This window comes from Hyaena hyaena, unplaced genomic scaffold (genome assembly GCF_003009895.1).
Source record: "Hyaena hyaena isolate Hyena2069 unplaced genomic scaffold, ASM300989v1 scaffold_131, whole genome shotgun sequence".
NCBI lineage: Eukaryota > Metazoa > Chordata > Mammalia > Carnivora > Hyaenidae > Hyaena > Hyaena hyaena.
The window spans coordinates 617,608-642,371 of record NW_024080761.1 but is presented as its reverse complement, the minus strand read 5'-3'; the positions used below and the strand labels follow the sequence as shown (position 1 = coordinate 642,371).

Sequence of the window (24,764 nt, the reverse complement as noted above, 5' to 3'; positions counted from 1 at the left end):
GGAAGTGAGCTGGTAATTATGAGAACTGTGGAATTGGATGGGTCTTGATGGGCATCAACCCTTCAGAGAAAGACAATGCAAACTAAGACCAAAGAATCACACTTGAAAGGTCACGTGTGAAAGAAGACATCTAGGCAACATTGGAGATTCACACCTCCTAGAGCTGGAGGGTAGAAAAAGCTCAGGACATAAGTGGGCCCACCCTCCTCATCAGAGCATCAGTGCTGCAGAGAGAATTGAATTCTCAGCTTCAGTGCACCTCTTTGCCAGAATAGGGCCCAGGTGGGGAAACATGGGAGACAGATACTGAGATGTGCGGTAGAGACTTTGGGGACAAGGCATTCAAAGCCCTCAGGCCACTTGTGTCTGCTGAGGACAAGGCAGCACCTTAGTTACTCATCTCTGAATACAGCTTCTAAACTCAAAGAAGAAAAGCAATAAAAGGACAGTAAATCCTATGGAAACCTGGCTCTCAATAGCCCTTGAAGAGCAATGCCCAAACTGCAAAATCTCTGGGAGACAAAAGAGAAAAATCACCAAATCCAAAAACTCAGTCGCTTACGCTGTTGCCTGCCCACCCTCACCAGCTGCAGGAAAGGGCAGGCAAAGACGACAAGGAGCTGACCAAGGAGCCTGAGAGTTATTTACAAATCCCACTGCCAATATTAAATCCAACTTAAATTAGAAAATATTGAAATATGCCCTGCACAGCAGGACACAGATTATAGGAAACTGTTTCAAAGTATGTTTGACTTAGGACTTAGGGTGATTGGCTCAGATCCCTCAGAGTCTGTGAATATGGTACCTTACATGGCATTAGAGACTTCGTGGGCATTAGGTGGGGTTTTGAGTGGGTCATTATCTTGGACAACAGAGTGGAGCCAACGTAATAACAGAGACCTTTACAAGTGAAGGAGGGAGGCAGGAGAGAGGCAGCAGGAGGCATATTGACCACAGCAGCGGGTAGTCTGGAACAGGAACCTCAAAGTGGAACAGCAAGGACACAGACTCCCCACCAGGGTCCCCAGAGGGAATGCAGCCCTGCCAACTCATTGTAGACTTTCTGCCTCTAGAAATGGAAGAAAAGGATGTGTGTCATTTTAAGCCACTAATAGTGTGCTAATTATTACAGCAGCAATAGGAAGCTGATACAGGGAGGCAGGGACATTTTAAGAGAACAATGCCAGATTTTCAAGAAGGTTGGAGCCTTCTCCCACTTTGACCAATACAGTGAGTGTGCAAAGAGCAGCTCAGGCTGCTTCAGGTTTAATCATGGCTCTTTTTGCTTGCTCAGGTCAGATCCCCTGAGCCTCAGTGTCCCTATCTCTAACAGGGAAGAGGAGGTCCCTCCCTATAGCTTTGGTGACAAGGAGTAGCTTTCATGATGAAGATACAGCATCTTGCCTGGTGCCCCCCAGGCTCCTCCTTCTTCATCTGTTCTCATTCAGGGCTTCACCTGAATGGACAGCTTGGCGGAGGAGCCAGCTACTAGCTGTGGTGCTTAGACAAAGGATGCACCGCTGGGAACCTCTGTAATACCTGCACAATTGGGAAAGCCACTTTTCCTGCCTATGGTCAAAGGATGTGGGAAGACTCAGTTGCTATTATATGATTTAGTCCCTGAACTGTATGAGGGTTTTCTGGACAGACCCACAGCAAATACCCACCCTCTGGTATCTTCTCCAAACTGGGCTGTCAGTAAACCATGAGCCTGTGCTGCTTCTCACTGTGACTTTTCTGAAGAAGAAAGAAAGAAAGAAAGAAAGAAAGAAAGAAAGAAAGAAAGAAAGAAAGAAAGAAAGAAAGAAAGAAAGAAAGAAAGAAAGACAGTGTCCCACGTCCCTTCCCTGGGTGCATTTGTCTTCATTGGAAAGGAAGGGAACATAAGCTTCACAGAGAAAGACTTTGTCTGTTTTGTTCCCTGCTACTCCCACAGCACCCAGAGCAGAACCTGCACACAGCAGGTGCTTAGTAAATGTGGAGTAAAGGGAACACTGGCCACACTGAGGGGAGGTCTCTCCAGAGGCAGGGGTGAGGTGAGGCCTTGTGACTGGGTAAGCCACTCAGCCTCTCAGTCCCTCATCGCTGGAACCAGAGGGCTGGTCAGGATTAGAAAAGGGAAGAGCTTAGAGCCTACAGACTGAGGTTCCATATTTCCCCACCGCTTACCAGCCACGGGGTCTTCAACAAATAGCACAGCGTCTCCAGGCCTCAACCTCCCTGATCCGTGGAAGGGGCTGTTTCGGGGCACCGACCACAGCGCCTGATTCTTATCTGTTGCTCAGACAGTGGAGGGCTTTTTTATTGACTTGTTGCCACAACCAGGGGACGAAGGAGGTCCATGCCATACTTACCACTCACGGTGACCTGGGTGCCTTGTCCAGACTTAAACTCTACATCAGGAGTCCCTTTCTGGAACTTCACACAGTAGTAGGTTCCCGTGTCTGCTGGGGTGATGTTACTGATGCGGATGGAGAAGTCCATGTTGTTTCGCCTTGTGATGTCTGTAACATTTGTTACTCGGCAGGAAGGGTGGTATCCTCCTCTGGAGCTGAAGATTAACTCCCGATCTGGCCCTGTCCCCCTGAACCACTCCACCTTCCTGATGGGGAGCAGGGAGGTCAAGGTGCAGTGCAGAGTGGCCTTCTCTCCGGCTGCCACAGACACCGACTTCTCAGGCTGGATCACCTGCAGCTCCGCCTCACCTGCCACACCTGGAGAGAACACAAAGCAGGTGTTTCTTATCCTTGTGTGATCCTGTCTGCCTTCTCAAGTGTTTATCCACCACAGCTTTCACTGACCGAGTGCACGCCATGAGTGAGCCTTGAGCTCAGCATGCTGCATGTACACGGCACATAACCCTCACGATGAGCCTGGAACACGGGACCGTATTACAGCTGAGGACACTAAACCACAGATTGAGTGATGTGGCACCCGGCAGGAGGGAGTGCCTCAGCCCTCTCTATAAGCTTCATACTTCACCTAATGATTCTAGTTGTTCACTTGCTGGCCTTAAGGAGTGTTACATTTTCTGAACCCTTTGCATTCAGCAAGAGCATCAGGCTGCTTTAGACCATTGTGTGTGAACTGAGTGATGGATGTATTTTTTGGGCTGTGCATTTAACTTCTAGAACCCTCTATGGATCAACTTCCCTCCTCCACAAGCACATGCACATGTTGGGGTCTGTTCCATCACCCTGGATACTTGAGAGACAGTGATGTGCAGGCTGTTCAACACACCATAAATATGTAGTTAAATGAGAAGTAAAACAGCGTTTCAAACCTTTGGGGTTTTTCCTATACTACCATCATATTATATTAGTCTCTGAATGCTGCTGTAACCAGTTATTAAAAATGCAGTGCCCCAAAACTGCATAAATGTACTGTCTTATAATTCTCAAGATTAAGAGTCCAAATTGGTGTTGCTGGACTAAAATCAAGGGGCAGCCAAGCTCGATTTCTTCTGGAGGCCTGTGTTTTTGTCTTTCCAAATTCTAGACGCTACCCACAATCCTTTTCTCATTATTCCCAACTTCCTTTCATTATAGATTCTCACTTCTATTGTCACTTTTCATTCTCTGACTTCCTTGCCTCCTTCTTATAAGGACTCTTGTGAATATATTTGGGCCATTTTGATAATCTAGGATAATCTCCCCGTTTAACGGTCTTCAGTTAATCACTTCTGCAAAATCTCTTTTGCCGTATGCAGAAAGCTATTCATACGTTCTGGGTATTAGGATATGGACCTCTTTGAGGGGCCATTGTTCTGTCTATAATGCATGCCTTCCGGAATTGTTACAGAAAGCAGTTACCATAAAAATAACGCTTTGTGGGTCATCATCACACAGCCTAAATGAGCAGGCAATTTACTGGAATCTAGAAGAAGGACTCTTCAAGCATGAACTGGTAAACAGTTTGTGAAATAAAACTCAAAATCAACAACAGAAGTAGATATGGAATATTCTCAAATATATAGAAATAAAACAACATACTTTTTAAAAATTAAAACTGCAAAAAAGGAATCACAAGAGAAATTAGAAAACACCTTGAGATGAATTAAAATAGAAACACAACTTGCCAAAACCTACAATCTGCAGTGAAAACAGCGCTAGAGGGAAATTTATGGCTATAATGCCTACTTTTAAAGAGAGGAAAGATCACAAATTAATGAACTCCTGTGGACCTTAAAAAATCAGAAAAAGAAGAGAAAAATAAACCCAAAGCTAGCAGAATGAAGAAAATAAAAAGGACTACTGTAGAGATAAATAAAACGTGTATAGAAAAACAACAGGGAAAATCAACAACACCAAGAGTAAATGTTCAGAAAGACCTGTTTAGTTGGCAAAACTTTAGCTAGACTGACTAACAAAAAAGAAAAGAGAGAGAGAGAGAGAGAAAACTTCATGAACTAAACCAGAATAAAAGAGAAAGACATTAGTAGGCATTTTATAGAAATAAAGGGGATTCTAAAAGAGTACATCAAACAATTATACACCAATAAAATGAGTAACTTAGATTAAATGGTCAAATTTCTACACAGACACAAGTTATCAAGACTAATCTTGAAGACAGAAAATCTGAATAGACTAACACTAGTAGGATGACTGAATCAGTAATCAAAAATTTTTCAATAAAGGAAAGCCCAAGACCATGTAGTTTCACTGGTTAATTCTTCAAAACATTTAAAGAAATGTTAACACTAATCTTCTTCAAACCATTCCAAAAAATTAAAGAGGAAGGAAGTCTCCTAAGTCATTCAGGGTTATTCTGAGGCACATTTTTAGGGCAGTGTTATCCTGATATCAAAGCCAATAAAGGCACCACAAGAACTACAAGAACAGACCAATGTCTTGCCTGAATATTGATGCAACAATGCTCAACAAAACACTAGCAAACCAAGTTCAACAGTACATTAAAAGAATTATACACAATGGCCAAGTGGAATTTCTTCCTGGAATGCTAGGATGACTCAACATATGAAAATCAGACAATGTGATAGGCTACATTTATAGAATGAAGAAAAAAACCACAAAGTCATCTCATTTGATGCAGAAAGTTATTTGATGAAAGTCAACAGTTTTCATGATAAAAACAATAAACTAGGGATAGATGGAAACTTACACAAATGATAGTCATATATGAAAGATCTATAGCTAACATCATCCTTCATGACAAAAGTCTGAAAGCTTTTCCTCTAAGATCAAGAACAAGGCAAGGATACCCACTTGACCACTTCTATTCAACACAATACTAGAGATTCCAGAAAATGCAATTAGGCAAGAAAAAAAATAGCACTCAAATTGCAAAGGTATAAGTAAAAACTATCTTTCTTTTCACATGACATGATTTTTTTAATAGTTTTTTGTCAAGTTGGTTTCCATATAACACACAATGCTCATCCCCACAAGTGGCCTCCTCCATGCCCATCACCAAGCTTCCCCTCCCCCACCCCCACCCCCATCAGTCTTCAGTTTGTTCTCAGCATTCAAGAGTCTCTCATGGTTTGCCTCCCTCTCTCTCCCCCACTATTTCCCTTCCCTTCTTCTCTCCCATGGTGCTCCGTTAAGTTCCTCCTAATCCTTCTATACGTGCAAACATATGGTAGCTGTCCTTCTCTGCATAACACCTTATTTCGCTCAGCATAACACCCTCAAGGTACATCCACATTGCTACACATGGCCAGATTTCATTCTTTCTCATTGCCATGTAGTATTCCATCATATAGATAAACCACATCTTGATCCATTCATCAGGAGATGGACACTTAGGCTCTTTCCATGTTTTGGCTGTTGTTGAGAGTGCTGCTATGAACATTGGGGTACATGCTCCCCTATGCATCAGCACTCCTGTATCCCTTGGGTAAATTCCTAGCAGTGCTATTGCTGGGTCATAGGAGAGTTCTATTTTTAATTTTTTGAGGAACCTCCATACTGTTTTCCAGAGAGGCTGCACCAGTTTACATTCCCACCAACAGTGTAGGAGGGTACCCGTTTCTCCACATCCTCGCCAGCATCTAGAGTCCTCTGATTTGCTCATTTTAGCCACTCTGACTGGAGTAAGGTGGTATCTCAGTGTGGTTTTGATTTGTATGTCCCTGATGTGGAGGGATGCTGAGCATCGTTTCATATGTCTGTTGGCCATCTGGATGTCCTTTTTGGAGAAGTGTCTGTTCATATCTTCTGCCCATTTCTTCACTGGATTGTTTGTTTTTCAGGTGTGGAGTTTGATGAGTTCCTTATAGATTTTGGATACTAGCCCTTTATCTAACCTAACCAAAGATATAAGAGATCTGTATGATGAAAACTATAGAAAACTTATGAGGGAAATTTAAGAAGACACAAAGAAATGGAAAAACATTCCATGCTCATGGATCGGAAGAATAAATATAGTTAAGATGTCATTACTACCCAAAGCATTCTACACATTCAATGCAATTCCAATCAAAATTGCACAAGCATTCTTCTCAAAACTAGAACAAACTATCCTAAAATTTGTACGGAACCACAAAAGACCCCGAATAGCCAAAGTAATATTGAAGAAGAAAACCAAAATGGGAGGCATCACCATCCCAGACTTTAGCCTCTACTACAAAGCTGTCATCATCAAGACAGGATGGTATTGGCACAAAAACAGACACCTAGACCAATGGAATAGAATAGAGAACCCAGAATTGGACCCAAAAGTGTACAGTCAACTAATCTTTGACAAAGCAGGAAAGAATATCCAACGGGAAAAAGACAGCCTCTTTAACAGATGGTGCTGGGAGAACTGGACAGCTACATGCAGAAGAATGAAACTAGATCATTTCCTCACACCGTACACAAAAATAAATTCAAAATGGATAAAGGACCTGAACGCGAGACAGGAAACCATCAAAACCCTAGAGGAGAAAGCAGGAAACAACCTCCTTGACCTCAACCGCAGCAATTTCTGACTTGACACATCCCCAAAGACAAGGGAATCAAGAGCAAAAATGAACTATTGGGACCTCATCAAGATTAAAAGCTCTGCACGGCAAAGGAAACAATCCATAAAACTAATAGGCAACCGACGGAATGGGAAAAGATAGTTGCAAATGACATATCAGATAAAGGGCGAGTTTCACATGATATGATTTTATCGGTAGCAATCCTAAAGGTTCCACATGTAAAAGTAAACTGTCGGAGTTAATAATGAATTCAGCTAATTTGTGTGATACAAAATCATGGCCATATTACACTGTGTGTGTGTGTGTGTGTGTGTGTGTGTGTGTATCCATTCATCAGCGATGGATATTTGGGCTCTTCCATAAGTTGGCTATTGTTGATAGTGCTGCTATAAACATTGGGGTACAAGTGCCCTTCAATTTGTATTCTTGTATACTTTGGATAAATACCTAGTTGTGCAATTGCTGGCTAACGGGGTAGCTAGCTCTATCTTTAACTTTCTGGGGGAATCTCCATACTGCTTTCCAGAATGGCTACACCATGTTACATTTCCACCAACAATTTAAGGAGGTTTCGCTCTCCCTGCATTCTTTGCCAACATCTGTTATTTCCTAAGTTGTTAACTTTAGTTATTCTGACAGGCATGAGTGGTATCTAACTGTAGTTTTGTTTTTTATTTCCCTGGTGATGAGTGATATTGAGCATTTTTAAAATGTATCTGTCAGCCATTTGTATGTCTTCTCAGCCACCAAAAAGAATGAAATATTGCCTGGGGGAAAGGGAGAGAGGCAAACCATGAGAGACTCTTGAATGCTGACAAAAACTGAGGACTGATGGATGTGGGGGGGAGGGGGGATGGGCATGGAGGAGGACACTTGTGGGGATGAGCACTGAGTGTTATGTGGAAACTAATTTGACAATAAACTATTTGTAAAAAAAAAAAAAGAATCACAAAAGAAATTGAGAAAAAATATGATAGTCTAAATATAATTATAAATTGAATTTAAATATCAACTTTTAATTATTTATATATGAATTGTAGAGTTATTCAATTCTTAATTCTCTTATCCTTCATTCATTTCCAGGGTATTAATAAAAGCTTCTACAAAAAAAAAAAAAGAAATATTGCCAATAGCAATGACGTGGATGGAACTAGAGTGTATTATGCCAAGCAAAATAGGTCAGTCAGAAAAAAATAGATACCAAATGATTTCACTCATATGTGGAATTTAAGAAACAAAACAGATGAATATAGGAGAAAGGAAGGAAAACTAAAATAAGATGAAAATAGAAGAAGAACAAACCACAAGAGACTCTTAACTATAGAAAACACTGCAGGTTTCTGGAGGGGAAGTGGGTGGGGGGATGGGCTAAATGAGTGATGGGCATTAAGAAGCACAGTTATTGTGATGAACACTGGGTATTCTATGTAAGTAAGTATTCTATGTAAGTAAGTAATGAATTACTAAATTCTACTCCTGAAACCAATACTACACTATATGTTAACTAATTTGAATTTAAATAAAATCTTGGAAGAAAAAACCCCCAAAATCAACAGTCAAAAATAAAGTGCATTTCACCAAGAACCATGAAATACCTAGGAATAAACCTAACCAAAGATGTAAAAGATCTGTATGTTGAAAACTATAAAAAACTTAATGAAGGAAATTGAAGAAGACACAAAGAAATGGAATAACATTCCATGCTCATGGATTGGAAGAATAAATATTGTTAAAATGTCAATACTACCCAAAGCAATCTACATATTCAATGCAATCCCAATCAAAATTGCACCGGCATTCTTCTCAAAGATAGAAAAAACAATTCTACAATCTGTATGGAACCACAAAAGACCTCAAATAGCCAAAACAATCTTGAAGAAGAAAAGCAAAGCAGAAGGCATTGCCATCCCAGACTTTAGCCTCTACTACAAAGCTGTCATCATCAAGACAGTATGGTATTGGCACAAAAACAGACACATAGGCCGATGGAATAGAATAGAGAACCCAGAATTGGACCCACAAATGTATAGCCAACTAGTCTTTGACAAAGCAGGAAAGAGTATCCAATGGAAAAAAGAGTCTGTTTAGCAAATGGTGCTGGGAGAACTGGACAGCAACATGCAGAATGAAACCAGACCACTTTCTTACAGCATACACAAAAACAAACTCAAAATAGATGAAAGACCTAAAAATGAGACAGAAAACCATCAAAACCCTAGAGAAGAAAGCAGGCAACAACCTCGTTGATCTCAGCCTCAGCAATTTCTTACTCAACACATCTACAAATGCAAGGTAATTAAAAGCAAAAATGAACTATGGGACCTCATTAAAACAAAAAGCTTCTCCACTGCAAAGGAAACAAACAACAAAACTAAAAGGCAACCAACAGAATGGGAAAAGATATTTGCAAATGACATATGAGATAAAGGGCTAGTATTCAAAAATCTATAAAGAACTCACCAAACTCCACACCTGAAAAACAAATAATCCAGTGAAGAAAAGGGCAGAAGACATGAATAGACACTTTTCCAAAGAAGACATCCAGATGGTCAACAGACACATGAAATGATGCTCAGCGTCCCTCCTCATCAGGGAAATATAAATCAAAGCCACACTGAGATACCACCTCACACCAGTCAGAGTGGATAAAATGAACAAATCAGGAGACTATAGATGTTGGTGACGATGTGGAGACACAGCAACCCTCTTGCACTGTTGGTGGGGATGCAAACTGGTGCAGCCCCTCTGTAAAACAGTGTGGAGTTTCCTCAAAAAATTAAAAATAGAACTCCCCTATGACCCAGCAATAACACTGCTAAGAATTTACCCAAGGGATACAGAAGTGCTGATGGATAGGGACACATGTACCCCAATGTTCATAGCAGCACTTTCAACAATAGCCAAATTATGGAAAGAGCCTAAGTGTCCATCAACTGATGAATGGATCAAGAAGATGCGGTTTATCTATACAATGGAATACTACTTGGCAATGAGAAAGAAAGGAATCTGGCTATTTGCAGCAACGTGGAGAGAACTGGAGGGTATTTATGCTGAGTGAAATAAGTCAGAGAAAGGCAGATACTATGTGTTTTCACTTATATGTGGATCTTGAGAAACTTAACAGAAGACCATGGGGGAGGGTAAGGGGGAAAAAGTTACAAACAGATAGGGAGGCAGGAAAACCATAAGAGACTCTTAAAAGTGGAGAACAAACTGAGGGTTGATGGGGTGGGGGAGAGAGGAAAGTAGGTGATGAGTATTGAGGAGGACACTTGTTGGGATGAGCACTGGGTGTTGTATGGAAGCCAATATGAGAATAAATTATATTTAAAAATAAAGTGTTAAACATGGTAAAAATTAGAGTGCATTTCTGTACGCGAGTGGTGACCAATTAAAAAAGGAAATTAGCAAACAATTCCAGTTACACTAACATCAAATAGTATAAAAATACTTAGGAGTAAATTTTCACATGGGAATGAAAGACAACTACGCCAAAAAGTGTAAAACATTGCTGAAAGAAATGAAAGAAGACATAAATAAATAGAAAACCTTCCTTTGTTCATGCATTGGAAGACTAAATATTGTTAAGATGTCAATACTACCTAAAGCAATCTACAGATTCAATACAATTGCTATCAAAACCCCCATGGCATTTTTTTTTTGCAGAAATAGAAAAGCCCATTCTAAAATTCATATGCAATCTCTAGGGATGCAGATCACCAAATATCCTGGAAAAGAACATAGTTGGAAAACTCACATTTATTGATTTAAAAATCTACTAGATAGTATAATAGAGTACTGCAATATTGAAAATGAATAGAGATATAGAGCAATGGAATAGAATAGAGAGCCTAGCAATAAATGCTTACATATATGGTCTAAAGATTTTCAACAAGAGTGCCAAGACCAATGAGGGAAAGAGTAATCTTTTCAACATGGGATGCTGGGAAAACTGGATATCCACATGCAAACAAAGAGGTTGAACCCTCATCTTACTCTATATAGAAAAATGAGCTCAACTGGATGAAGGGACCTAAATCTGTAAAACTCAGAGAAAAAACCGTAGGCAAAACTCACAATATTGGATTTGGCAATGATTTCTTGGCTAAGAAACCAAAGGAACACATAACAAAAGAAAAATATATGTAAATTGGACTTCATCAAAATTAAAACTTTTGCGTGGCAAAGGACAATAGTAAAAGTGAAAGAGGAATGCCTGGGTGGCTCAGTCGGTTAGGCATCCAACTCTTGATTTCAGCTCAGGTCATGATCTCACAGTTTATAAGTTCAAGCCCCATGTCAGGCTCTGTGCTGACAGTGCAGAGCCTGCTTGGGATTCTCTCTCTCTCTCTCTCTCTCTCTGTCTCTCTCTGCCCCTCCTCCACTTGCACTCTCTGTCTCTTTCAAAACAAATAAATAAACAGAAAAAAAGCGAAAGAGAACTCACAGAATGGAAGAAAATATTTGCAAAGCATATGTCTCAGAAAGAATTAATAACCAGCATGTATAAAGAACTCCCACAATTCAACAACAAAATATCAAATAGCCCAATTGAAAAATCACCAAGAACTAGACTAGACATTTCTACAAAGAAGATATTCAAACGGTGAGTAAGCACATGAAAAGATATTGAACATCACTAGTCATTAGAAAAATGAAAATCAAAACCACAATGAGATACCCTTTCATTCCTGAGAATGACTTTTATCAAAACCAAAAGAAAGCAAAACCAAAATACAAGAAAATGAAAAATTAGAAAACAAGGATTGAGTAAGCTGTGGAAAAATCGAAACTCTTGTATGTTGATGGTAGACATATAAAATGGTGTAGCCATCATGGAAACAGTGTGTTTTCATTAAAATTTAAATATAAGAATTTACCATATGATCCAACAGTTCCACTCTTAGGTAAATATCCCGCAAATTACAAGTGCTCAGATACTTGTACACCTATGTTCATAGCAGCATTATTCATGATAACTGAAAGGTAGCAGAAAAAATTCATGTCTATCCATAGATGAGTGGATAAACAAAATGTTGATGTATGTATGCATGTGTGTATATATACACATACACACACACATATACATGCATACACACACACACATATGTTCAGAATTTTATTTGGCCTTAATAAGCATTAATAAGCAATGATAGTCTGGGGGCACCTGGATGGCTCAGATGGTTGTGCATCCTACTTTGGCTCAGGTCATGATCTCACGGTTTGTGAGTTGGAGCCCCACATTGGATTCTGTGCTGACAGCTGAGAGCCTGGAGCCTGGAGCCTGTTTCAGATTCTGTGTCTTCCTCTCTTTCTGCCCCTCTCCTGCTCACAATGTCTGTCCTTCTCTCTCAAAAATAAATGTTAAAAAAAAAAACCTTCAAAAAACAAACAAGAGGAACCAGGGAAAGTTATAAGCTGTGCCATCTGTGTATCTATAATCCTCATATTTCTATGTCTGGCCCAGGCTTGCCCTGAACTCTGGATTTCTATGTCCAATGAGCTACTCAACAATTTTCATAGATAGAAGTAAACCTCTCACTGCCAACACGTCCCAAACTGAACTCCTCAGTTTCCCCCACATCCTTGTACATCTCAATGAGGCACCTTTATTCTCCCAGACGCTCAGGTCCAAGCCCTTGGGAACCTCTCTTTCCCACCCCAAATCTTATGCATCAGGAGATCCTGTTTGCTCCGCATCTGCATGCACCTGCAATCTGACCTCTTCCCTTTCTCTCCTGGCTGCTGTCTGGGTGCAAGCTTTTCCTTGTTTGCATGAACACAATGAACTCTTGAATGCTCTAGTTGCTTCTATCTGTGCCCTATGATGTCTAATCTCAACCAAATGCTAGAATAAATTAAAACTCATGGTGGATCATGTCACTTCTGTCTTTAAAACCTTGCAATAGCAACCATTTCACTCAGAGTGAAAGCCCAAATCCTTGAACGGAACAGGAGGATTCTACTCTAATGCTTTTCCTGTGCTGTTCAGGAAGGCGCTTTCCCCAGAAAATCACATGGCTCACACTCCAACTTCTTGTAATCTTTGCTATAATCTCCCTGTTCAGTGATGCCCACCCAGGATACCTCTTTAAATACATCCCACTCTGATGAGTGTCTCATTCTCTTAGCCAGCTGTACTAGCATGTTTTTTCCTTAACACTCATCACTTTCTAATATACTATGTTATTTATTTATTTGGTATGTCTGTTGTTTCCTGTCCTTTTTCCACTACAACATAACTTCCACAGGGGCAACTACTTTCTCTCTTTTAATAACCAGGATGCCCTAAGCTCTTGTAACAGTCCTTGCACCCAGTACTTACCAGTAAATATTGGTGTGATGTGTGTATTTCCCAGTGTGATCCCTTTCTGAGACCCTGCAGTCTATTTTCAGTGGAGAATTTCTCAGGAAATTATGAGAAGCTGCATTTCCCTTGAAGATGACTTGGGGGAAATAACCACTTACATATACTCAGGAAACAGAAGAGCCCTAAAGAAACAAATCCCAAATGCTCTTCCCCACACTCACCCTTCCTATACCCATTGGAAGATCTGCAGATGTCCATTGGATGGACATGCGGCCATAGGGTTTGAGAAGAGCAATGGTTAGACCCACAAAAACCAGAATCAGACTGCCTGAGTTCAAATCATAGCCCTACCCTTCACCACTGAGTAATCTTGGACTTTTCTGTGTCTTCTTTGCTTATCTGTGAATTAGGAGGACAGAAATGTCTACTGTGGACACAAAGATCACAGGACATAACAGACACATGCATTTCCAAGTGTGTGTGACACATGGTGAGTGCTCAGGATTGGAAAGTTATTACTCATAAGATTTCCTGAGGCCTGGTGGCATCAGCCAACACTAGATGATGGGGACCAGGATGTGGATATGAATGTAATTACAGGTGCAGATCATACAAGCGGGATTCTCCGCATCTTGTATCCCTTTCTTTCCACCCCAATCCAGCATGGAGGAGGACCCCCAACGGAGTAATGCACAAAGTTCTACTCATTTTACCTAGAGAGGAATTTGCTTGTCTTAGGAGCTTGCTGGAGGGTGAGCAGTCAGTTTAGAGGAGTAGAAAAAGAGAATGAGTAGCTGGGAGACAGGGAACCAAACTGTTCATGCATTTCATGTAGAGTGAATGTGATGTGAAGAGAACCATGAGGGAAACGTTTTCAAATATCCCATCTGTGTGCACACGCCCGTGTGTGTACCCTTCCTCACACCCACTCATACATGTACACATGAGTATATTCCCTATATACATGAAGCATAGCCCAGCACACTAATATTCTGATTATTCTGAGGATTACATGAAATTGCAATACGTGTTAAAAGCTCAGGAAAAGATTTGGCACATAGGAAATATCCAACACGTCAGTAACAAAAGTCTGGGAGTACACACGGCAGAACCAGAACTCTGGAGACCTCAGAGTGTGATGAGTGATGCCTCTTCTGTTCCCCTCTCTGTATTTTCTGAGGTTTCTGCAGTTAGCCTCCACTGAGAGGCCAAGCAGCATAACACGGTTAAGAGAAGGAACCGTGGAGCTGGGTGGCCTGGACATGAACCCCAGCAGCTGTACTGACTTAGGTAGGTGACATTGGGCCAGTTCCACTCTCTGCCTGAGTTTCTCCATCTGCCAATTGGGAGCACAGTCCTAGCTATCAGGCAGGGGTGTTGTGAAGAGTAGATCACTTAATACGTACAAAATTGTCCTTGTGGCAGATTGAAGCATCCCCTGTCTGGATACCGCTGGTAACCAGCTGCAGGTGATGGATCCATAGAGGAAATGCTCACATCCCTGATTTCACGCTCTCAGATGACACCCAGTCCTTGGCCTTCTGTGGCAGCCCTGGATAGTACACCTGTGCTTACCTGGACATTACCTTAATGTCCAGAGACATGGATGAGCCTGAGGAGACAGGGAAAGAGAATTGTACCCCAAGGCAATGTTTACCTGTGAGTCCCAACAGCACAGCCAGCAGCAGGTAAGGAGGCAGGTGGGGCCCAGAGGCAGGGGCCGACATCGTGGAGGCCTGGAGACCCTGCTCTGTGCAAATGTGTGTGCTGGGGAGAATGGGCCTCTGTTCTGTAGAGAGGAAAGCCCTCCTCTTCCCATAATTAAGAGGAAGTTCACATGATGGAGTGATGTGACTGTGAGGCACGACCTGCTTCTAGATTGTGAAATAGAAGTCAAACAGAGAAGGCCTCATTTGGTGAGAGGTTCTTGTCTTCTCTTTTCAGAGAGAGTGAAGAGGCACAAGAGAGATAATGCTTCCTCCCTGCATGGGGCCTCTGCCCACTCCAGCAGGCCCCTCCCCCCATCTTGACGTCTTCATGGTGATTCCCCACTTGGGAGCCCCAGGCCAAGGCGGATCTGCAGCTGGGGGCTGTGTCCCAAACTCCTGGGCCCGGGCCACTTAGGAGTGCCTGGCTTATGGCCTCATTCTCCTCCAGCCTGCCAAACTGCAAGGGAGATGTCTAGAAGTGATCCTGTAAGCACGCCCTGGAGCCTCTCAGCAGGAAGAAGGAAGGGGCTCACCACAGCCTGCCAAACTTGGTGATTGAATGAGGTCTGTTCCAGAAATGCCTCCCCGTTCCAAGCCTTTATGTCACAACTGGTAACATTTCCCCCAAATGCACAGTACAGCGTGGGCCTCTGAAGTTGTATGTGTTTAGGACACCTGGCTGGCTGTCCATGGAGCCTGTGACTCCTGATTTTGGGGTCCTGGGTTTGGGCCACACCCATGCAGATTACCTAAAAATAAATCTTAGAATAAAAAAAAAGAAGTTGTATGTGCTCGTATCATTCTCTCTCCTCTTTCAGGAGAGGAAGTGGGTTATAGATCCCAGACATCACACTCCCAGGCATTTATCTGAGTGAAATAAAGACCAAACCCTCACAATAACCCATGTGGGAATGTTTAGAACAGCTTTCTTTGTAATGACAAAAGACTGGAAACATCCAAAATGTCCAGTAATAAGGGAATGCTTGGACAAACTATAGTGCATTCACAGCAGGAAATACTTCTCAGCAATAAGAAAGGATGAATTATTTACATGTGCACAGCTTGTAAGTTTCCAAAGGCATTATGTTGAGTGAACAAAATCACTCTCAAAATGTCACACACTGTATGAATTCACTTACACAACATTCTTGAAGTTGTAGAGAACAGATGGGCACGTGCCAGAGGTTTGGTGTGGTGGGGCTGGTGGGCACGATGAAAGGCTAGCACAAGGGAAATCTTTGCGGGCATGGAATTGTTCTGTACCCTGAATATGGTGCTGGTTACACAAACTACAAGTGAGCGGAAAGACACAAACAAAAGCTGGGAATGTTACAAGATTGAGCTGTAGAACACAATGCTATTGTCACAATAATGTGGACACTGACTATGACATTATCGAAGATTAACATGTTACGGTGATGGGGAAGAAATATGCACATGGGGCGTGGGGTCCGGAGTACCAGAGCGCATGTCAGTGAATAATGCATACAGGGGAGGTGTCTAGAAAGGACAATGTAAGCATGCTATATGATATCTGGCTATGACATCTAGAATAATCAGTTAAAAATAATCAATTAAAAGAATGGAAAATGGTGGCCTCTGACAGGGGAAAATAGGGAGATTCTGGTTTTAATATGTAGAAATATAGATTCTTTGTCTCTTAAACCATGTGCATATGTAACTTTAATAAAGGGGAAATCTAATCTGGTTGAGTAGATCAGTAAGAGCTACACATAAAAGAATGTCCATACGATAAGCAGTAATACAGGCTTGATAAGCTTGCTGGATATAAGATCAATGTTCAAAACTCAATTACAATCCTATACAAAGGCTTCAAACCCAGTGCAAACAATAATAATAATTTTTAAAGATTCCATAAACTGGAAAGTATTAAAGATAGCTCTAATTAGGGAAGCATAAGAACCATGATGGGAACAAAAAGCTCTGTAAAATGGTGAATTAAAAGTCATCAAGGAAAAACGAAATTGAGGTATCTCATGTCCATGAGTGGCAAAACCCCATATCGGAAGATGTCAGTGCACCCAAATGAGTATATAAAACAAATCATAATCTTTAAAGTGTTTATAATGAAAGTTGACAAAGCGATTCTCACATGCATGTGGGCCAAGGAGAGCCCCGGCTGTTCTGAGGAACAGAACCAGGTGGAAAGTTTGCCTCAAAGAGGGATCGAAACGTGTTATAAAGCTGTTCTAATAGAGATAGAGCAGGGTTTTTTTTTTTAATGCATTTTACATTTTGTTCTTCGGTGGTGCAGCCAGTCAAATCTTTTATGCGCTTATAAAATGGGATTGTTTGTCTTCTTGCTATTTTGTTGTTAAACTTCTTTAAATACTGTCCCTCAGGTGTCAGCGAGCTTTGTCTTAGATGGCCGGACAGTAAATGCTTTATGCTCGTGGGTTGTCAGGTCCGGACAGCAATCACTTCCCTCTGACATTTCAGCCTAAAAGAAGGCACAGATCATAAAACTTGACTTGCACAAACAGGCGGCTGTAACTTGTCCACCTCTGTCCCAGATACAAGTCCTTGCATAGATTTGTTTGACAAATACTCTCCCCTAGTCGGTCACCTTCCTTTTCTTTTTATCAATAGTATCTTTTGAAGAACAAGTTTTAAATTTTTATAAAATCAAATGGATCAATATTTTCCTTTATAGATTGTGCTTCCCGTGTCTTACCTAAAAAGTTTCTGCCAACCCAAGACCATAAAGATGTAGTTTTGGTTTTTTCCCATGGTTCCTTCTAGAAGCTTTACAATTTTAGGTTTCAAATTTAGGTCTAAAAAAAAATTAGGTCTATGATCCCTCTAACCAAATTAATTTGTTCTTAGTATTTTGGTGTGTATTGTATAATAATATTTCTATAAGGTAATATTATTTTAAGACAATATTTAAATTTTATATATGTTCTAAGGAAATGGTCAAAATTCTTCTTTTTGCATATGAATATTTAATTCTTTTCAACACCATTTGTTGAAAAGACTGTCCTTTCCATATTGAATTGCTTTGACACCTTTGTCAAAAATCACTTGGCCAAGTACGTATTACTTATGGGCCTATTTTTTTTATACCAGGCCACATTTTATTTTTTTAATATTTTAAAAATCATTATTATTAAAGTTGACATACAGTGCTATATTAGTTTTAGGTGCACAACATAGTAATATGACAATTCTATGCACTATGCAACTCTCACCACGGTAAATGTAGTCACCATCTGTCACCATACAATGTATTCCAATACTGTTGACTGTAATTTCCTGTGTTGTATGTTTATCCCTGTGACTCACAGGGAGGGGAGGTTTGATAGATATAAACAAATAGGTCAATGGCAATAAGACATCATCAAATGGACCACACATTTATGGACTGGGTTGCTCTATGGCAAAGGCAGCTGTGCTGATCAATGAGTGCTGAATAATTTATCCCAATGAGAAAAAAAATATAAGATAGCTACCATTTATAACACATACACACAAACACACACACACACACACACAGCTGAGAAAAATAAAACTAGATCAAAGGTACAAATAGGGGCGCCTGGGTGGCTTAGTCGGTTAAGCGGCCGACTTTCGCTTAGGTCATGATCTCACGGTTCGTGGGTTCTAGCCCCGCGTCGGGCTCTGTGCTGACTGCCAGCTCAGAGCCTGGAGCCTATTTCAGAGTCTGTGTCTCCCTCTCTCTCTCTAACCCTCCCCTGTTCACGTTCTCTCTCTCTCCTAGAAATAAAGAAAAAAAAAAGGTACAAATAGACAGAGCAAAACTTCATCAAAAATTGGAGCACCTGGGCGGCTCAGTCGCCTAAGCATCCAACTTCAGCTTAGGTCATGATCTCTTGGCTTGTGAGTTTGAGCCCCACATCAGGCCCTCTGGTGTCAGCACAAAGCCCACTTTGGTTCCTGTCTGCCTCTCTCTCTGCCCTTCCCCAGCTTGTGTTTTCTCACTGTCTCGAAAATAAATGAAAGCTTCAAAAATTTTTTGAAAAAAAAAGTCATCAAAAATGAAAAGCTTTTTTTTTTTTTTGTATTCGAAAAGCTCCCAAATGATACTAATACTGCTGCTGTGTGGACCACAGCAGAGGAACAAGAGGGACTCTCCCTCTTGTGCCCAAGGAAACAGAGAGAAAAATGCTCATTGCAAAGTTGTATTACCCGAACAGCAGATAAAGCTTTAATACCATCCTGAGAGCCATCCCTAAGTTGTAGAATATTCTTACAATATTTTTTAATGTTTATTTATTTATTTCTGAGGGTAGGAGGGTCAGAAAGAGAGAGAGACATAGATCTGAAACAGGCTCTGTTTCAGCTGTCAGCTCTGAGCTGTCAGCACAGAGCCCAACATGGGGCTCAAACTTATGAGCAGTGAGATAATGACCTGAACCAAAGTTGGATGCTTAACCGACTGAGCCATCCAGGACCCCCTAGAATATTCTTATAACAGAGAGCCATAGAGATGTGGGAAATCAATAAAATGGAGCACGTTTATCAAAATGAAGAAATCCCACATGCTGCATTGACCATTAAAAATAAAAGTTCCAGAGTGCTGTATACAGTACAACAGCATTTATATAAAACTTAGAACATGCAAACTAAAATTGTATATTCCTTAAGGATTTATAATACGTTGTAAAATTTTAAAACCCAATCTGAGATGGATAAACATGAAATTCAAAACAGTGTTTTTAAAAGAAACAGGAGACCATATCCTCAATATATTAATATTTTTCAAAGATAGGATGGTAAAGACCAAGGATTTCTTATATATTTCTTATATATATTTCAGAACCAAAAATATGCCTATTCCATATAGTGATTTCAAAACATATAGGTGTTAAAATAAATAAAATCATACTTGCTGAAGGTGTGTATACAAGTAAGATGTGTTCATCCAAAATATGAAAGCAGCTCAAATGTCTACCAGTAGATGAATGGATAAAGAAGATGTGGGATATATACACTTATATATACTGTATATGTGTATATACAGTAGAATATTACTCCGCCATAAAAAGGAATGAAGTCTTGCCATTTGCAACAACATGGATGGAGCTAGAGAGTACAACACTAAGTGAAATAAATTAGTCAAAGAATGATAAATACTATATGATTTCACTCATATGTAGAAATGAAACAAAACAAATGAACAATTTAAAAAAGGAGGCAAACGAACAAACAGACTCTTAACTGTTGAGAACAAACTGATGGTTACCAGGGAGGAAGGGGGAATGGGAGAAACGGGTGAAGGCAGTAAGAGTACACTTAATGGTGATCAGCAGTGAGCAACGTATAGAATTGTGGAATTACCATATTGTACACTTGAAACTAATATAACACTGTGTGCTAACCATGCTGCAATTCATATGTTAAAAAGAAAAAACAAAAGTGAAATGTGCTCTGAAAATTAAGGGTTGTTCCTGATCACAGACAGAATGGAAACCATGTTTTCTTGACCCATCTGATTGTCTTTTGGGCAGAAGCAGGGCCAGTTTGAATTTCAATGCATCAGTGTCCCTGGGCCCCTCAGACCAAGGTCTGTCCTCGACGGAGCTGTGAAGCCCAGGGAGAAGAAACACCAGGAGGGTGAGAGGAAGGGAGCATGTCCAGGATAGAAGAGGGGGTGGCAGCTTCTCCCCCAAGGTAAGCCTCTTGGACAGAGGGAAAGGCAATGAATTGCAGAGCATCCAGGAGTGGTTGTGGAAAAATCATTCATTCATTCATTCACTCATTCATTCATTCTTGTATTAATTCCCCAAGTACTTATTGAGCACATATGTGGTGGTCACTCTGCATGCCTGGATTCATGGTAGATCAGAAATAAGACCCCTACTCACTACACCCCAGCCCCTCTGTCTGTATTCTGAACTCCCCCACACTCACACCCATGCTTGCTAGTAGTCTGAGCCTCCCAGTCCATCAGTGGGCTACATTAGCAGATATTAGTAACACTTTTCTAATTCATTCCAAAATATGTCTAAACGGACATATATAACAGTACATGGGGGTACTCTTTGGAGTTTAGGGCTCAAAGCTTTGACCTTCATCCCACCTCCCCATCTCAGATCCCCACCCAGTATTCCAAGGGACTTCATTTAAAACCTTGAAACCCCAGGGCACTGCGGGATGTATGAGATCTGGAAGCCTCTGAAATTTCCCATGGACATTTAGAGAAAACAAGAGTATTTTCTTTGCCGGACCCCCTGGGAGGCACAGTATGAAACAGTGGACTTACCTTAGACTCCTCTTGCTAGCCCATGATGGTGACCATGACCTCTATCCCTATGTACCGAGACCTGACCCCAACTCACCTGTTACAGTTTCTGCCACCTGCAGATGTAGGTGACTATGAAACTCATCACCAGCAGCACCTTGAAACCCAGAAGGAAAGCCACAAAGATAAGGGCAGGCATCTCTGGACCTAAGTACCAATGGGCAGAAGGAGACAGCAAATGCGGCTCTGTGAGTTTAAAGACCTCACTTCACTCAGGAGACAAAGGTGACCCAGTTGCTCAGAGCAGTCGAGGTGGGCTTACCTGAGCTTCCAAGGGGCTTGTATGTGCCTTGTGCTTCCACAGACAGGATGAGGTTGGCCTGGATGGAAGGCTGGTCCTCATGCTGCACCTTACAGGTGAGCACCTGCTCAGACCGCTGCCCTGACACATTCACCAGATGCAAGCTTTCCAGGGTGTAGGTCCCATCGCTATTCTGCTTGGATGTGAGTTGCTCAGCTCCCTTGATCGTGCGACAGTTCTCTATCCAGGTGAGATGCATTCTCTGTGGGTAGAATCTCTGCACGTGGCAGGTAACCACCACCAAGTCCGAGGAGGGTGAAGATTGGGACAGTCTCACTGTAGGGGGAACTGACACAGCCCGGAGAAAGCAGACAATTACTACAGGAAGTCCACTGTGGGAGTCAGGGAGCTCCTTGAAGGTGGCCATCTGCCCAAGGGCTGCCCCAGAGGAGGATTCAGGTGCTTGTTAATAGGTTCCCGCATAGATAAATGCATGGCTGAATGAGGGTGTGCATTGAGTGCATGCTTGATGCATGGTTGGATGGATGAATGCATGGATGAAAGAACGAATGGGGTTGATGAAAGCCTCAAAATCTTTCTCTCTCTTTTTTCCCCACTTTGGCCATGAAAGATGCAAAGATGGACATTAAATACCATTTAAGAACCTACGAGACAGGTAACTCACTCCATGACTTGATAATTCTAAGATTTTAAGATTCGCAGACTCTACGCCTTTATGACTCCAAGATACTGAGACTTTACATAGGAAGGAGCTAGGATTTGGAGATGTTCAGTAACCTGCCCAAGGTCACAAAGAGCAAAGCTGGGATCACGCCAGACACAGCCTGATGTACTGTCATGCAAGTCAGACACCCCAGCTTTAAGGCTATATGCATTTATGATTCCTGGCTTCTGAAGTCATGATCTAATAACTTCTAGAGCTCTTTGCAACTGGGTTTTCAGCTGTGCAGTAGAATGTGTTCATAATGAGGAAAATTTGGAAGATTCCTTTTTTAAAATAGTTTATTGTCAAATTGGTTTCCATATAACACCCAGTGCTCATCCCCACAAGTTCCCTCCTGCATGCCCATCACCCCCCATCCCTTCCCCCCACCTCCATCAGTCCTCAGTTTGTTCTCAGCATTCAAGAGATTCTTAAATATGACACAACCTTATATATTTCAGTAGAATTCATATGGGCACAGCATCTAACACTAAGTCAAGGGCAGGGAGATCCAGATTGTGGTCCCCGGACTGACACCACAGCCAAATGCAAGAACCTGTGTGAGTCACTTTCCGTCTCTTTCCAAACTCTTAAATTATGCAATTGTCTAAGGTCAGATCATGTTTCACAGGTCTAGTTAAGGCAGATTTCAACCCTTGGTGTAAGGTAGAGACAGGACTCCTTATGCAGTGCAACTAGAAGGAACAAAGGGCATCTGTCTCCTAAATTCCTTTCCTTCATACTCAGCCCATCCAGATCGATCATGTCTGTCAGTGATGCTTAAAAAATGGGTGATGCAGCCCCTCTGCAAAACAGTGTGGGATTCCTCAAAAAATTAACAATATAACTTCCCTATGACCCAGGAATATCACTGCTAGGAATTTACCCAAGGGATACAGGAATGCTGATGCACAGGAGCACATGTACCACAATGTTCATAGCAGCACTCTCAACAATAGCCAAAACATGGAAAGAGCCTAAATGTTCATCAACTGATGAATGAATCAAGAGGTGGTTTATCTATACCATGGAATACTACATGGCAATGAGAAAGAATGAAATCTGGCCGTGTGTAGCAACATGGATGGAACTAGAGGGTGTTATGCTGAGCTAAATAAGTCAGGCAGAGAAAGACAGATGCCATATATTTTCACTTATAAGTGGATCAGGAGAACCTTAACAGAGGACCATGGGGGAGGCAGGCAAACCATGAGAGACTCTTTAATACTGAGAACAAACTGAGGGCTGATGGGGGAGGGGAAGGGGGGTGATGGGCATGGAGGAGGGCACTTGTTTGGATGAGCACTGAGTGTTATATGGAAACCAACTTGACAATAAACTATGAAAGAAAAAAATTTAAAAAATAAAGATGCAGAGACAAACTAAAATAAACAAACAAACAAACAAACAAACAAATGGGTGGGACAGGGGCACCTGGGTGGCTCAGTCGATTGAGCGTCTGACTTCGGCTCAGGTCATAATCTCATGGTTGGTGACATTCAAGCCCCGCCTCGGGCTCTGTGCTGACAGTTCAGAGCCTGGAGCCTGCTTGGAATTCTGTGTCTCCTTCTCTCTCTGTCCCTCCCCCCACTCATGCTCTCTGTCTCTCAAAAATAAGTAAGTGTTAGAAAGATTTTTTAAAAAAATATGGGTGGGAGAGCCAAGGCAGGACACCTTCCCCAGAAGGTCGCTATCTGTACTCAGCCTTTCCCCTTCAGCACACAGGCAAGGATTATTCCCAAGCAAAGAGGAGGAGCCAGAGAGGGAGTGCTCAAGATGGAGGAAGACTGGTAACTGGGGTGATGTCCAGGAACGTTTGGCCAGAGGAAGGAACCCCCAAGCAAGTATTAGGGCGTTAGAGGATGCCAACCACCGCAGAAAGGAGGGACTGGCTCAGATGCCCTTTCTTGCCTCCAGTGAGCTCTCCTGCTGTGTAGCGTCCAGGCAGCGTCCAGAGGAGAGAGACCCGGGCACGGTGGATGATCACTGTTTCGACACACAGAACGGCAGCCCATGTGTGGCCCCCTCTAATCCTCACAAAACCAAATGAGCTACACAGAGAATGCTACGCGGTATCGGAAAACAGCAACAAAAAGCCACTCAGAAGGAACCTACGCAAAACAGGCCCCAATCTCATAAGAGTTCGCAAGGAAAAATTGGGTTGAAACTTCATCTTGAAAAGCATTTTAATGATGAGAGGCACCTCGGTGGCTCAGTTGGTTAAATGTCCGACTTTGGCTCAGGTCATGGTCTCGCGGTTCACGAGTTCGATCCCCCTGTTAGGCTCTGTGCTGACAGCTCAGAGCCTGGAGATGCTTCTGATTCTGTGTGTCCCTCTCCCTCTCTGCCCCTCCCCGGCACTCTGTCTCTTTCTCTCTCTCAAAAATAAATAAACATTAAAAAAAATTTCAATCATGACACTAATTTTGTTTAATTTATGTTTTAATTAAATATAAAATATAACCACAACTATGCACCAACCTTTGGAAGGAAGAAGTGCTGTGAGTATCAGGAAGTAGAAATAATTATCTCCCAAACCTGGCATGGCGGTGCCAACGAATCCATA

General features: G+C 41.7%; 1 protein-coding gene across 2 annotated transcripts in view; it reads right to left on the bottom strand.

Annotated features, from left to right (window-relative positions):
* Window positions 1-14,987, bottom strand: part of LOC120235457 (signal-regulatory protein beta-1-like) — a 49,792-nt gene extending 34,805 nt beyond the window's left edge. For both annotated transcript variants that reach the window (XM_039237794.1, XM_039237796.1), the window contains exons 1-2: window positions 14,896-14,987; window positions 2,355-2,714 (exon numbers count right to left, since the gene is read on the bottom strand). In XM_039237794.1, coding sequence (XP_039093725.1) covers window positions 2,355-2,714; window positions 14,896-14,965 — 430 coding nt within the window. In that variant the 5' untranslated portion in view covers window positions 14,966-14,987. The remainder of the gene's footprint in view (window positions 1-2,354; window positions 2,715-14,895) is intronic.
* Between the last annotated feature and the right edge of the window lie 9,777 nt (window positions 14,988-24,764).